This window comes from Bemisia tabaci, chromosome 2 (genome assembly GCF_918797505.1).
Source record: "Bemisia tabaci chromosome 2, PGI_BMITA_v3".
Classification (NCBI taxonomy): Eukaryota; Metazoa; Arthropoda; class Insecta; order Hemiptera; family Aleyrodidae; genus Bemisia; species Bemisia tabaci.
Genome location: NC_092794.1, coordinates 66462890 through 66477524, shown reverse-complemented (window position 1 = coordinate 66477524; position 14635 = coordinate 66462890). Strand labels below are relative to the sequence as shown.

At 43.0% G+C, this 14635-nt stretch overlaps 1 protein-coding gene across 2 annotated transcripts in view; it reads right to left on the bottom strand.

The window, feature by feature from the left end:
• Positions 1-14635, bottom strand: part of LOC109039804 (homeobox protein araucan) — a 162029-nt gene that overhangs the window by 17467 nt on the left and 129927 nt on the right. For both annotated transcript variants that reach the window (XM_019055477.2, XM_019055478.2), the window contains 2 exons: positions 9062-9381; positions 1076-1910 (listed from right to left, as the gene is read on the bottom strand). In XM_019055477.2, the coding sequence (XP_018911022.2) occupies positions 1076-1910; positions 9062-9381 (1155 nt within the window). The remainder of the gene's footprint in view (positions 1-1075; positions 1911-9061; positions 9382-14635) is intronic.

Below are 14635 nucleotides of genomic sequence, written 5' to 3'. Positions count from 1 at the left end.
ATAAAAGCTAACGTCAATCGAGATGCTTTCTGGGAAAAATCATTGACAGAACTCTATATCTTTCTTTTTCTTTTTCCTAATGCTTAAAAACAATGTAGCTGGTATGTCTATGCTACTTTATCCGATATGCAAGGTTTTTTCTCGTATTAGATCTCGGTGAAGTTTGAAACAAATACAAGAAAAAGAAATCTGTGAATGATGATAAAAAAAACCTTCAATTCTTTCACCGTTAAGGAGGTTGCAAATGACGTCTTCGACCTGCTTATTAGAGCACGAAATTTTTTCTCCCATCTAAATCACAAATCCCGATCTTAAAAACAAAATAGCATATCAAACTTGAGGTAAGCTGCAAACTACGCTCCTTTTTGGTGGCATACACTAAAAAAGGACGCTTAAATTTAGAGTCCAGACTCTTCATAACATTGACAATATAAAATACTCTTGATTCAATCCGATTTTTCCTTGAATTGAAGAGCTGAGCCTCTTGATTTAGGAGGGTTTCCTTTTGATTCAAGCAAAAAGTCCGATTGAATCAAGAGCATTTTTTCTTGTCAATTTTTTTTTAAGAGTATGGACTCCAGATTCAAGCTACTTTTTTTCTAGTGTGCTTATGGATCGTTTTCTAGTGTGCTTATGGATCGTATTTGATAGTGGTTCAAGGTATCGTTTGGTTCAAAACAATAGAACATAACTCTTTAGAGAAACTTTAGAATTTAAGTAGGAAAAACTGAAAATGAGAAAATTCCTAACGATTTCACTTTTCATCACCATTTCTTACTCACAAGAATAAAGAATCCATCACAAAAAACCCGTTCCTTTAGATTAATCAATTGACTTTTGAGGCTACGTTTCCATGTTGAACCAATCTATACAATTGTACATGTTTGATGTATCGAATACGATCCTTAGATTCAAAAAATTCCCAACTTCTCTGTGAAAATGATCCTGAGTGAATCTTATCAGCGAGGGACACCCCACGCGAGATGCCATTTTGTCTCGTCGTGAGTCTGCGGTTGTGCGAAGCACATAGCCTTAGCAGGAAACCCAACACCAGAAATGAATGGCCCATGCTTACCTCTTGTAAAAGGGTTTGAATGCGGTGGACTCGTTGGGGGACTGGGTGGCGGTGGGGGGCGGCGGCCCCGAGGGGGGGATTTGTTGCTGGTGGTAAATCCCGGGGCCGGGGGGGCCGGCCAGCTCGGTCCGCTCCTTCTTCGGCGACTGGGACTGCTGCGGGTGTAGCCTGGGCCCGTAGCTGGAATAGCTCCCGGGTTGCTGCTGCTGCGGCGCCGGTTGAGAATTGACACTACTACTACTATAGCCAGCCTGCGTGGGTGACTGATGGCTTAGGCACGAATTATTATTACTAGTATTAGAATTATTGTTATTTGAGATAATAGGTAGTTTCATATTTGGTGGCGTCTGGGGAGGGGTGTCGGTCTGGACGTCTGGGAACCCCGTCCCGGAGGGCCCGTGGCTACTGGGATACCTGTCTAAGAAGCAGCCGTACCTAGAGTAGGGGGAGGTGGAAACGGGGACCGAAGGGGCGCCGCCCGTCGAGGGGGACATGCTGGCCGAGGGGAGGGCGAAACCGTTCATGCCGGAGCCGCCGGGGCCCTGGGGCCCGCTGCACCAGGGCGGCTGCTGCTGGGCCGGGGGCGGCGTCTTGCAGGCGGCCGTGTCGGCCAGTGACCAGATTTTCGGCTTCGTCGGCGGGATCGGGATCCCGCAGTCGCCTTTGCTCATCTCCTCCTTGACCATCATGTGCGGGTGGAGCATGTGGTGCGGGTGGTGGTGGAGGTGGTGAGGGTTGTGGCTCCCCATCATCACCTCGTTCGACTTCCGCTCGTCCTCCAGGTCCTCCTCCTCTTCCAGGTGGTGGTGCTCCGATTTCACGTGCAGCATCGAGTCTGCAACAAATTACATTGAAAATTAAACCTGCAAATCTTTTGACAAAAAAAAATAGTAAAATTGAAGCAACAAAATAAGAGAACATACATACATATTGGTCGCTTTATAGCACTCCCTTGGGCACTACGACACCTAACCTCCACTGCTCTCAATTAGGGAACACTTCTGATGATACATTACGTCGAATCAATGGACTAGAGGTATTACGGGAAACTCACCAAATGTTGATAAGAAATGTCTCGCTAACGATAAGTATCACGTGACGTTCTGAGATATTATAAAAAGCCTTTTGAATTTCTATATCTCAGAGCGCTAAGACTTACCGAGCGTTATCAGTGAATGTGCAAAGAACGTACAGGATCCTCCCCACCCAAAAAAAATTGTTTGTACATTTTTTTTTTCAAATCTTCCTTTATCCCTCCATCTCTCTCTTTTCTTCCTCCTCCTAATTCTCTTATTCTCCCTCCGCATGTTTTTCATCTTCTTCTTATCCTTCTTTGTATTCTTCTTTTCTTCTTCTTCTCCTTCTTCTGCTTCTTCTCCTTCTCCTCCTCCTCCTCCTTCTTCTTATTCGTCCTATTCGTCTTCTCTTCTTCCTCTTCCTCTTTCTCCTCCTCCTCTTCCTCCTCCTTCTTCTTCTTCTTCTTCTCCTCCTCCTTCTCCTTGCTCTTGTTCTAGTTCTTCTTGTTCTTCTTGATCTTTTTCTTATTCGTCTTCTTCTCCTCCTCCTCCTCCTTCTCCTTCTCCTTCTCCTCCTCCTCCTCCTCCTCCTCCTCCTCCTCCTCCTCCTCCTCCTCCTCCTCCTCCTCCTCCTCCTCCTCCTCCTCCTCCTCCTCCTCCTCCTCCTCCTCCTCCTCCTCCTCCTCCTCCTCCTCCTCCTCCTCCTCCTCCTCCTCCTCCTCCTTCTTCTCCTTTCCATTCATTGATCGGGAGAGGAGAAAGGGAGGCGCTAAATTCACAGTTCGCCCGGGTGACAATATCCTCGCGACGGCCCTAAGGGACATTCAGGGTCTTGTACTTTAGGCAGGGTCCCTATGAAGGGTTAGGTGCGGAAAGGGCCCGAGGCAGTGAGCTTGAGGGTGGAGGAGGAAAGAGGAACTTATCGTCCGAAAGTGGTCCCGTCATCCATTTCGGAAGCTAGCCGCAGAGCTGCCAAAACTCCGCCGAGGATCGGTTGTTGGGAATCAATCCGCTAGGTGGAAGCGGTCGGAGGAGCAATCCTGTCTACAGGTGTTGGAGTTTCCTGGTCCAATTTATTGCGCCGAGCTGGAGATCCAATCGCCTGCCGAGTCACCTTCCCGCGGTGGCCAAGCCCATGCATTCTTCATTTCCCTCGCTCCTTGCGGTGCCGCGTTGTCGACGCCAATTATTATTATCCCCGTCCATCCGCCGTACAAACGGTTGATTTTGACGCCAAATTTTGCAACGTCGGCCTCGCGCTTTTATTTATCCCCAAGACTCCGTCGTCACTCTTTCTTCCACCATTAGCAAGCCATCGAGTGTACCGTTTGCGCGTTCTTTGCGACTAATTGTCGAGCCTTGCAAAAAAATTTACTCTCGCTCAAAAAATAAAAAAAAAAAAAAAAATTATTCTCAAAAACAACATGCGCATATTTACTCCTGTAATGGAAAATGGACCACGGTAAGCTAAAAGGAGCCAAGTCACGTCAGCTATTGTCAAATTTAACTTGGAAACTTAATCACTTACGAGAGAACTTTTTTGCGGATACTTTCGAAAATTTTAAGGATTTTGCTTCGTACCATGCAGAAAATTTACCGAAATTTCCACAAAAATCCGCATACAAACGTTTCAATATAAAAAATTAAAGTGCCCAGTTAAATTTGGCAATAGCTGATGTGGCTTGGTTCCTTTCTGCTTAACGTGGTCCAAATAAACAAGTCTCTTGCAAAGGCAGGAGTAATGGGTCTCTTGCAAACTTTTATCAGAGCGTTCTTCAGATATATCCTCTGTCCGTGTCATAACGTCGCTGAAGGAGAGACAGCGATGACATGAACCTACAAGAAATAAGAAGCAAGAGGATGAAAAAGAGTAACAAGAAGAGGAAGACTCTTAGCAGGTGTATTTCCAGTTTGGGCTTATAGTGCCGTACCAAGGAAAAACGCGGTATGAAAAATCCGATGTTGCCAAATATTCTCCGCTGAAATACTTGCTTTGGAGGAAAGTCGATTATCTTTTTGCTAGAATTGAATATGATTATGAAAATTGGAAGACACGTCTCCTTAATTTTCCAGCAAAATCGTGTTTTATCGAACAGAATTTGGTAACTCTCTGAAGCTCAAAGAGCGCAATATAATAATTAGCGCGGTGGTATATTAAATGAAAAAAGTTAGGGAAAAAGGTCGGACGAGGACAATATTTTGTCCGCAATTCAATTCGAGGTATCTGAAAGTTTCAAGGAAAAATATACATTCTTTCTCGAAAATAAATATTTTATTAGGGGAAATTTTGCAGCGTTTGAAGGTTTTTGCGGTGTTCTTCCTTAGCACAGCATATACCATGTCTGACCTCTTCTCATTGAATCGCTTTTCTGTGCTGCCGTATTAAAGAAGAACGTCATATGGGCCTTCGGACGTTGCCAAATTTTCTTTGATAAAATAAGAGTTTGCCAGGAAACCTGTGAATATTTTTTCGCTAATTTTTCAATGAATTTTATTAGCAACCAGATCTAAATTTCCTGAAAATTTCAAGAGAAAATGTTCCTAACTCCTTTCAACCATGAGCATTTAATTTGGCAACTCTCGAATGTTCAAACGGCGTTTTTCCTTAGCAGGGCAGGGTGAGGCGGCGCAGCGTTGCGACGCAAAAAGGAGGCCCGAAGTCAGACGTGCATTAAGGCTACTTAAGTATTTACAAAGCCGAGACTAAACACTGAAAACAGGGACGTGGGACTCCCGACTCGGAGCGCAGGGCTACCCATTAGCCGAGGCTCGAAAATTCCCACGTGTCAATTAAATTCCCCGCGACTTCACTCCAGCACCCGATATCATTTAAGTAAACAATTTAAGCCCCACTCAGGGATTGAATGAAACTTTTTTCCACACTCGCCCGCCAACCCTCGCACCCCGCGCCCTCCCCGAAATGTCTTTATATCCGCGGTGCATTATTTAAAAGCTGTGCGCGACCCCTAACAGGGATGATGAATATTGACACCCAGGCTCCGGGGGTGAAACCGAGCTACCCCACGAGCCGCTTTCGGGGAGGGATGATTTCATTAACAGCCTTTCAATGGTTTCCCGATGGTAATTTCACGGAGGGTGACTGGATAAATTGTCGAGGCTCCCGTCCCAACTTAAAGAAAAAGAAAATACTCCACAAGTGTTTTCGAGCAGGCTCAGCGGCGAGGGATCCCTGAGACGCCCCGCCACGCCGCCGCGGACGGCCTTTCCGCAGCCAACTGTGTCCTCATTGATTAACTCTCCTTATATTCACTCCCAATCCAATAAATTACTTCCTCGCCACGTGATTTTTTCCACTTCCTTTTTTTTCGTCCTTTTTAATTTAAACGAATCGGAAAATGATCCTCATTTTCTACAAAAGTTCGCTGTTTGTCACAACAGGTTGTATGTGTTTTTTTGTTCTTCTTTTTCTTCTTTTTTTATCGGCAGAGCTTTGCATGCTTGGCTTTTCGGCATTGTAAATTCAGCAACGGGGAAGAGTCGGAGTGATTCAAAAAAGAAAAGTGAAAGAAAGTTAAGCGTCATGTAGGGAAAGGTGTGTTAAAGGTATTGTTTTTTTTTTTTTTTTTTTGAATTTTTGATTTTTTTAAGTCGCAAAAAAAGTGGGAAAAAAAACACATTGGATCTAGAGTCCAGACTCTTAAAAACATCGACAAGAAAAAGTACTCTTGATTCAATCAGAATCTAGCTTAAATCAAGAACCAAGCCTCTTAATTTAAGCAGATTTCGTTTTGATTCAAGCAAAAATCCGATTGAATCAAGAGTATTTTTCTTGTCAATGTTTTCAAGAGTCTGGACTCCAGATCCAATGTGTTTTTTTTCCAGTGCGAGGTAATTTCTTGATGAAATTAGTCACAATATAGCAAATCTGCCTTCGAGAAGAATATTTTCAAACGTAACACATAACTTTATTTGAAATATTATTGCGCCATCCACAACTATTTCAATAAGTCTTTCATATTTGCCGTATACGTTGTTTTTCAGTCAGCCCACACGACGTGATCGAGTCTGTCAGTAACGAAGCAACTACGAATATCAACTTCAGAGCCTAAAATATTCATTTATTCCGAAGAGCAAATATATTTTTCCTCTATATTATTTCTCCTGCTCCTCTGAGTCAGGTCTGTCAATGTGCGAATCACGTCCCACATTCATCATTTAATTCAATCCAATTTTACTCGCTTTTGAATTCCACTGTGCCACGAGCGATCGGACAGGTGTCTCAATGGACATACGACTGCTCCTCGCCCTAACTTCCCTAGACTGCTCCAGTGGTGACGTCATTCGATACATCGCCATTGACTTAAAAAGCGCAGCGTAACGATCCATATAAAAACAGCTCATTCCTTCTGGGTGAAACCATCGAATATATCGAATACCAAGTCACTAAATAAGTCTTTAATATATCACTCTTAGCCAGTCTTCGCCTTATTGAGATAGCACGGGCGTAAGGGCGTAAATCCTCAACGAGTTGATCCTCAACGTCCATATAACTCCACGATTTCCAGGTTCCACGTAGACATCGAGATTCATCCTTACGTCAGCGTACGGAGCGACGGGTCGTGAGAACGGAGTCCAGACACTTGCGGAAGCCAATTGGGGAACAATTTACCGCTCTTGCAAAGCTCTTACTTATAGAGAGAGAGCTTTTGTGCTTTTTCAAAGAGACAAAGAGCGAGAGAGTGACGTGACAAGTGGCGTGCGAGAGCGAGAAAAGCCTCATTTTTCTTCTCTCCTTTTCACCCTACCGTGGAGCCTCACTTCGTGCGCAGGTATCCGCCGCGCTCTATCTTTATTTGTCGCTAACGCCAGTCTGACTCATCCATTGCCCCCCCCTCCCCCCTCCTCCTCCCCCTCCCCCTCCCCCCGTGACACCGTCGTGGGAGGAGGTGGTATCCGCGGCCCGAAACTCAGCGCCGAGTTCCCACAAGAATAATAGCACTCGTTTCAGGATATATGACTGAGCTATTAAAAAAATACTAACACATTAACCAGTTCGTAGCCGAGACTGCCGGGGACCGTGGAACAACGGAGCGCTATATACCTGTATATAAAAATACACAACATAAAACAAGAAAGTGGTCAAGTCTCCTCGGTGGCGAGAGCTTTACCGGCGGAGAGGTGTCTGCCGTGGACCACGGAGCGGGGCCCCCAGACGCATTCTTGAATATTCATAGCGAGTCGCCCGGGCACGGACTGGACATGGCGGGAAATTGCTCGCACACCAACAAACCTCCACTCCGACTCCGGCACCGGAGGACCCAACTCAGTTATTTTTGTCTCCGCTCTTTTCCTCCGCCACACAGTGCGTCAAGTCAATAGGAGAGGTCGGACGAAGTTTGGAAACTTTAAACGCTTAAAACTCCGTTTATATGAATTTTGAAGGTTCTAAATGTGGTTTTATTGGTTTCCTTGTGAAATTTTCTTCAAGAAACACCCCTTAAAGTCTGAAATGTGACGACAAAAACATCAAAATTTGCGGTTTTAGTCAAACATTTTATGTCCGACTTCTCTCATTGACTCGATCCACTGTGCGCCACCCGAGACCGAGGGACCGGGAGTCTTGCGATTTTCCTCCGTCGTCGACTCGGCTCGCGGAATCCCAACACTCGCAGAAATTTCGCCGCGAGATTCTACGCCGAAGCTCCACTTGGGTACGGTGAGAACTGGGAAATGTCGTCGCACGGGAACCCTGCGAGGAACTCGTAGATCCTCCGATTTGAGCGCCTGCTACACGATAGCCGTTGCCTTTGGTTCTTCTACGGGCTGATTATTGAAATTTTAAGACCAAGCAAGAGATAAAAAAGACTGGGGGGTATGGAGTTGTCCTATTGGTTGGAACGGGTGGTTCTTATAGACGAAAGGGAAAATGATGGACTGACTGAGGGCTCGCTTGTCGTTTGTCGTTTGTTAGTCGATAACTTATCTTATTTGTACATTGCAATCATCCACTTCCACCAATTGGCTCCCACCATATCCCTTTTGTTCTCTTTGTCTATTGCTTTATCTATCAATTTCAACAATCAGCCCGCTAGACCGGAAACGGTATTCTTATACGAACCGAAGTTTTTTTGGAGAAATTGATAGACAAAGGAAGATAGAAAGACTTACGGAGTATAAAGCAATCCAATTAGTCGAAACGGGTGGTTTTTGTAAACAAAAGGGGACAATTATGGACTAAGTGAAGGCTCTCTTGTCGTTAGCTGTTCGTTTGTCGATTCCTTATCTCCTTTGTCCATTGCAACCACCCGCTTCCACCGATGGGATCGCCCTATTTTACCTCTGTATTTTATGTCTATCGACTTGTCTATCACCCTTATACACTAATACACCCTAATACACCCTTGCAAGGGATTTCTCTCGATAAAAATATCTCAAAATACAAAGGTACGAATTCAGATTTTGAAGATTATAAGGTAGGTACACCTTTCACGATTTTAGAACGTAGACATTTTTCTCTCAGTATTTTTTACCGTGGCAAAGTATTGACGTTCCTCACGAAAGAACTGTTACTAAAGTTTTACTACTGGAGTTTGCTCGAGAATCGTTAAAATTGTCCCTTTCGTGATGCTAAATTAAGGATCTTACGTTGTCGTGAGAAACGCCTTCAATTATTGGTACGCAACACGCACATCCGTGGACCACGAATAGTGGTATCAGGGCGTTGTCATGAGAAACGAAGCGAATATAATGTTAAAAATGAGACTTCTGATTTCGGTGCCAGGCAAATCAAGGCGTCGCCATAAGAAACGCCTTCAATTTTTGCTGCGCAACCCGCACATCCGTAGACCACGAATAGTGGTATCAAGGGGTCGTTACACAATGTGAACTATATGGGGCCTTCTACGGAAGTGAGGAACGACTGAGGATGGGACTGTAAAGAGAGGAACTGTTAAAGAAGCGACTCACTTAAAGACTAGATTTGTTAAAGAGGAGGCGGTGAAGTTGTTACCTTTCCGTTTCTCGTCGTCGAGCAGGAGATCATCCTTTTCTTTCTCGTCCGAGTCGGAGAGGACGGCGTCATCATCGTCGTCGGTTTTGTTCTTGGGCTCCCAGGTCATTTTGTTCTCCTTCTTGAGCCGCCGCCGGGCGTTGGCGAACCACGTGGAGACCTGCGTCAACGTCATCTTGGTGATGATGGCCAGCATGATCTTCTCCCCCTTCGTCGGGTACGGGTTCTTCTTGTGCTCGTTGAGCCACGCCTTCAGCGTCGCCGTCGACTCCCGGGTTGCGTTCTTCCGCCGCGCAGCGAGGTCGTAGCCCGCACCGTAACTGAAACACGAAACGTAAAACACATCATTAATGACGTTCCTACCGACACAATTGAAGATTTCATTGGTGTATAATTTCAAAAGTATCACCTCGGTTAATAGCGCTTTCGAACCTGGGTGATACTCTTCGGTTTGCCAGGACTATCGCCAGGCTTTACACTTTATCGCCTGGCTGTTGCTTTTTCGCCATCGATTATAAAAGTTTATAAGAAATTGTGTACAAATTCGTGTGCTTTGGAAATCATTAAGTTTGATACGGAACCACCTTAATATATACAAAACACACATTATATTTTCCTTTAATACATATTTTTTTCATCAATTAAAATGAGAATAATCCATACAGGATGTGCAAACATTTCAAAATCATGAGTTGAATAACGCTGACTCCGCCAGATTAAATATTAAAGCCTAACACAAAGCGGAGCAGCGACGCACTGGCGCCTACAAACCTAACAGGGATACTTCACGCATTGCGCAACGCGTGAAGTATCCCTGTTAGGTTTGTAGGCGCCAATGCGTGTTTCGCGCTGGCTGCCCGCCTGCCACGGCGCTTGAAGCAACTATTTCACACCAGAGGTATTGCACAGTATCATACGAAACTGAAGGCGCTCTAATATATTAGTAATGGCAGTCATCCATCAAAAGTACGGAGCTTTCCTCGCAAAATAAATCAAGATACTACAGCCCAAAAAGAGAGCAGTATTCCAAAAACTCACTAAGTCCTAGCATCCGTAATTAGTAACGTTTAGCATACACTTTATCGCCTGGCTGTTGCTTAATCGCCATCGGCTATAAAAGGCTATAAGAAATTGTGTAGCCGGCTATAGAAGCTATTGTAAATCTTACAGCCGGCGGTAAGTCTATGGTATTTTGGACACAGATTCTACTGCCAATTTTCACCAGGGAGAGGCAATAGAAATTCAAAATTCACACCGTAAAACTTTTTCACTGTTCACTGGGAAGACAAGCTTTATCCGGGAAAATTTGGTCCATACGGCGTTTTTCCTTGGCACGACAGTACTGCCGTGCAACCAAGAGGAAATCATCTTTTTGAATTCCAACCATAATAATGAGTACTTCTTATCTTGTTAGAGGGACATTTTTTGTTGGAAAGAAAGCTGGAAAATTCTTACATTCGAAACACCGAAATTGCTTTAGTTCTCGACTTGACTAAAACCGATATATTCCAACTTCAGAGCTTACTTTAGAAAAATTAGAAGCGTCCATCGTGCGTTACGTATACATGGGAAGGAAACACGTATTGTGGTTCTTACCGTACCCTGTCTTGTGGTTCACTTACGGCACACTTGACGTTAAACTTCGTTTCAAGACAATTTTTTGCTTTACTTTGCGATGGATTCTTCTGCGAAAGTTGCAGTATGTACCCAAAGATACGCGAAGCCACAATGGACGGCACGTTCTTTAATTGTTGGTCTCTGAGGTAACCTCTTGATGGGCGGAGCACTCGGAAGAATGCGCTGTTGGCCGGATAGGCCGCGGTTTTCACGCTCTAGTGCACAGGCTCTCCTCCTCTTGTAGGTGAGCCATCATTCCTCTCCGCACTCCCACCCACCTTATGTTCGAATGATACACACGGTATTGAGTTGGAAACGTCACTTGTACGAATCTTCTAACGGTACAATTAAGCTTAAAATATAATATGATTTTGAGATATTTCTAAAATCAATGAAATGTTACAGAGACGTTTCTCGATACTAGGTGAAACCGAAATATCTGCGTAACGATTTGAAAATGTCGAAAGCGATCACTCGATCAGTTATGGTGACATTTGTGCGTTTTTCAAATGTTCTTACGTCATTTACTAATCATTTTTGAAAAAAATTGAAAGGTTATATACAATGATTTTTGAAATGCTTATATGAATCTAATTATTAAACACATATCGTTTAAAGGTTGTGCAAATGTTGTTAAACATTGGTCCTTGAATTTTTTTTCTTAAATTTGTTTATTTTTTATTTATCTATTTTTTTCTCATTTATTCTTGTTACTAATGCGAGCGAAAATTAGGCATCATGAAATTCATTTGGGATTGTTAAATCCGTCTAATTAATCTATACAAGTGGGTATTTAAGATATTAATCTCCTATATAGTGCCCCCGCTCCCCCTCATCATTTCATAAAAAGTAGGCCTTTCCGACGAGCCTTATTTTCCTTGGAAATAAAGAAGGGAAAACCCGTTGAGACTGTTTATTTTTCGGGTTGGTTAACGAGTTATGGTATCGATTGAACATTACAAACGCGATTAAATAGACGGGTAAGCGCGGAGAACATCCAACGAGCATGCAAAGCGCGTGATTGGCCACAATGCTCATGCCAAAGTACTAAGCTCTTGTTCTAACAAAATTCCACAGATTTTCGTTTCTAAGCCGTAAACTATTCGTTTCATTTCAAAAGCGACACACTCCAGCATTGCCTGGAATTTGGTTTTACACGGATTCATCTTCGCCCTGGCGTGAATAACGCGAGCGGCGTTGCCACGCTTTATAGATTTTCTTCTGTTGTAACGTGCCAATATAAAAACAAATAAGAATAGTCTTTTGATTCTTCGACCATGTTTCATCGTTTCCAGGACAAAGAAACGGCTAAGGAAGCCGCACTTACGGGCTGCACAGAAATACCGTTCGTCTCGGACTCAAAAGCTGAAAGTTCCGAGTTTGCCGGTGTTGCTACGGTGCCAACACCCGGAACTTTCGGCTAGAGTCCCTTTATACCCAGAGTTAAGACAACTCGATTATCAGCTGACTGGCAGCCGGCCTTGGCTGGCCATGGAGGCCGAAACGAGTGCACCCAAACGAACGATATTGAGGGATAAGGATCGGGAATCCTGCGATGTCTTCACACAAAAACAACAACATCAACAAATTGATCAATTAAAAAGAAAATGAGATTGGTTTGTGAATAATTTCTTAATCTATTCTCATTTTGGACCGATGGAAATGACAATTTTCTCTTGCTAAACCACAAATAGGTAATATTTTCATTATTCTTGTTCACATTCGAGGTACCGCCATCTTGGTGCACTCGTTTCGGCCTCCATGAGCGAGAACCAATCAGAATTGGATTTTTTTTAGGCCACTTTCAGCCTAACCAGAGCCCAACCAAAAGTGAGTTGTCTTAACTCTGGGTATAAAGGGACTCTACTTTCGGCATTTGAGCCCGGAATGGAGTGGTCTGTCTACTCAACTCGTAAGTAGTTTCAAATTTCATATCAGGAAAGCACAAAAAGGGTTCGCTGTTTAAAATAAGTATTTAATATCTTCGGAAAAGCTGAATTAGCGGATGAGACTTTAAATTGGACGTATTTCACGCGATATCACGCGCATTATCGCAGTAAAAAATGAAGTTTACTTTCTTTAAGCCCTTAAATGAAGTTTTTCCACTCTTCTTCTTGTTTAGGCACTTTGAATCAAGCAATATTCACAAAAATCAACCACAATTTTTTCAAAACTGTAGTTTCTGTTACAACCTCTACCAGTCGTAGATTGGAACTACAATTCGAATAATAGAAAATAATTTTATCGGATTATAATCTATAACCAAGCACAGAACAGGAAAACGATGACTTATAATCTATTGAACATTTGGCGTGAAGGTAGAACACTGGAATTCCGTTATGGGCATAGTTTTTGGGTTAAAGGAAGAAATATTTACAACATTGTGAACTTAGATGCTAAAATTCGGCATATTATTCGATTTGTATTGAAAAACTAAGAGAATTCTCGGCGAGCTGACAACTTGAGCCATTCAAGGTCCGAGTCCGAAAAAGAGGTGGGAGTAGGAAAAAAAACATATGTTCCACCGTATTGCGGACAGAGGACTGGTAAGTTGACAACTAAACTTACGAGAGGGTGCAATCAGAAAAAAAGGTAATTTATTAGCGGCTCAAGTGGGTAGACGTGGGTGCAAAAGCCCCTTCCCCTCCCCCACCCTTCGGGCGCACGCCAGGTATTTTGGGGCACTCCGATCAAGATTTCCCCCGGTTGCTCCACTTCCTGTCGTCGACAGGAATTTTCAGTTGAGATAAGTCATGTTCAGTCCTTGTCAACATCCAAATTATATCCTTTCGTCGGTTGCGGCTTGCATGTTCGCCTGTGCATGTCTCACGAGCAGGCATAAAGAAAACAAAAATTGTTCCGAGGGATTTTTTTGCTTCTCATTTTTGATTAATATTTATGAGCTTATGCCACGCTTTGTTTAACTTTCTGGAGTTAACTTATGACCTATCCACCCCAGTGTCCCTTTTCCCTTGCCCCCATCCATCCCTTCAGAGTTAACTTTGTTGTTGTTTTCATAGTTCCACCCGGAAGAAGTTTGTGAACACGGCTTTGTACGGGCATCTTACCTATTATTAATACATTTTCACCGTTCTAGTCTCTTTTGTAGTTCTCGTGCAATTTTGTAATTTTACTGACAATGAGAGGCTACATTGGTTTCTTGCTTGAAAATCAGATTTTAATTGAATTAAATTCAGTCCAGATTTCTTTAGTTTAATTTCAAATGAAAAGCAACCTCGAGTTAATTTGTCGCCTTTTCCTGAGGCAAAACGCTATATTTGTCGCAAAAACTTCAAACAAATCAAACACAAAATTTAGTATTTTTATTATACAGTGTGTTATGCGCCAATTTGTGCCAGGGTTATATTATAAAAAAGGATGGTGAAAAAGCTGCCTTATACCGATAAAAAGATAATGCTGATATTAGCGATACAAATACATGTAAGTACATACATGTATGGAAGGCGGTGCAACTACAGCTCTACTTCAATCAAAGACCAAAATTTATGCATTTTTTAAAAAATAATTTGAAAGGTCATTTTTGTAAAAACCGAGAGAATATTCCCTAATAACTGCGATCATTAATTCCATGACAACACAAATTCTATGCTCTTAAGTTGAGAACGCCCTCACCCGCAATAGCTTTTCGTGCGATTTCTGCTTAAACCAAATTTATTCCGTCAAATATGAAAACCGAATACAATCAATCAGTCGTGCAAAACAATAATTCATGGCGAAAAAAACCGAATAAAAGGAAAGTAAATCAAGCGAGAACATGAATTTTCAGACACGAGGAATGCTCCAATCCGCGTGAATCACTCTTCGATTGTTAGTACCAATAAATGTCACTAACAGCGCTCTCCAAAAATTCCGATAGTTGATAAATATTCATTCATGCTTTTTTCCTTTCGTGTTTTATTAGTATTTTCTCCCCGAACAGATTCAGTCCATTTCTCT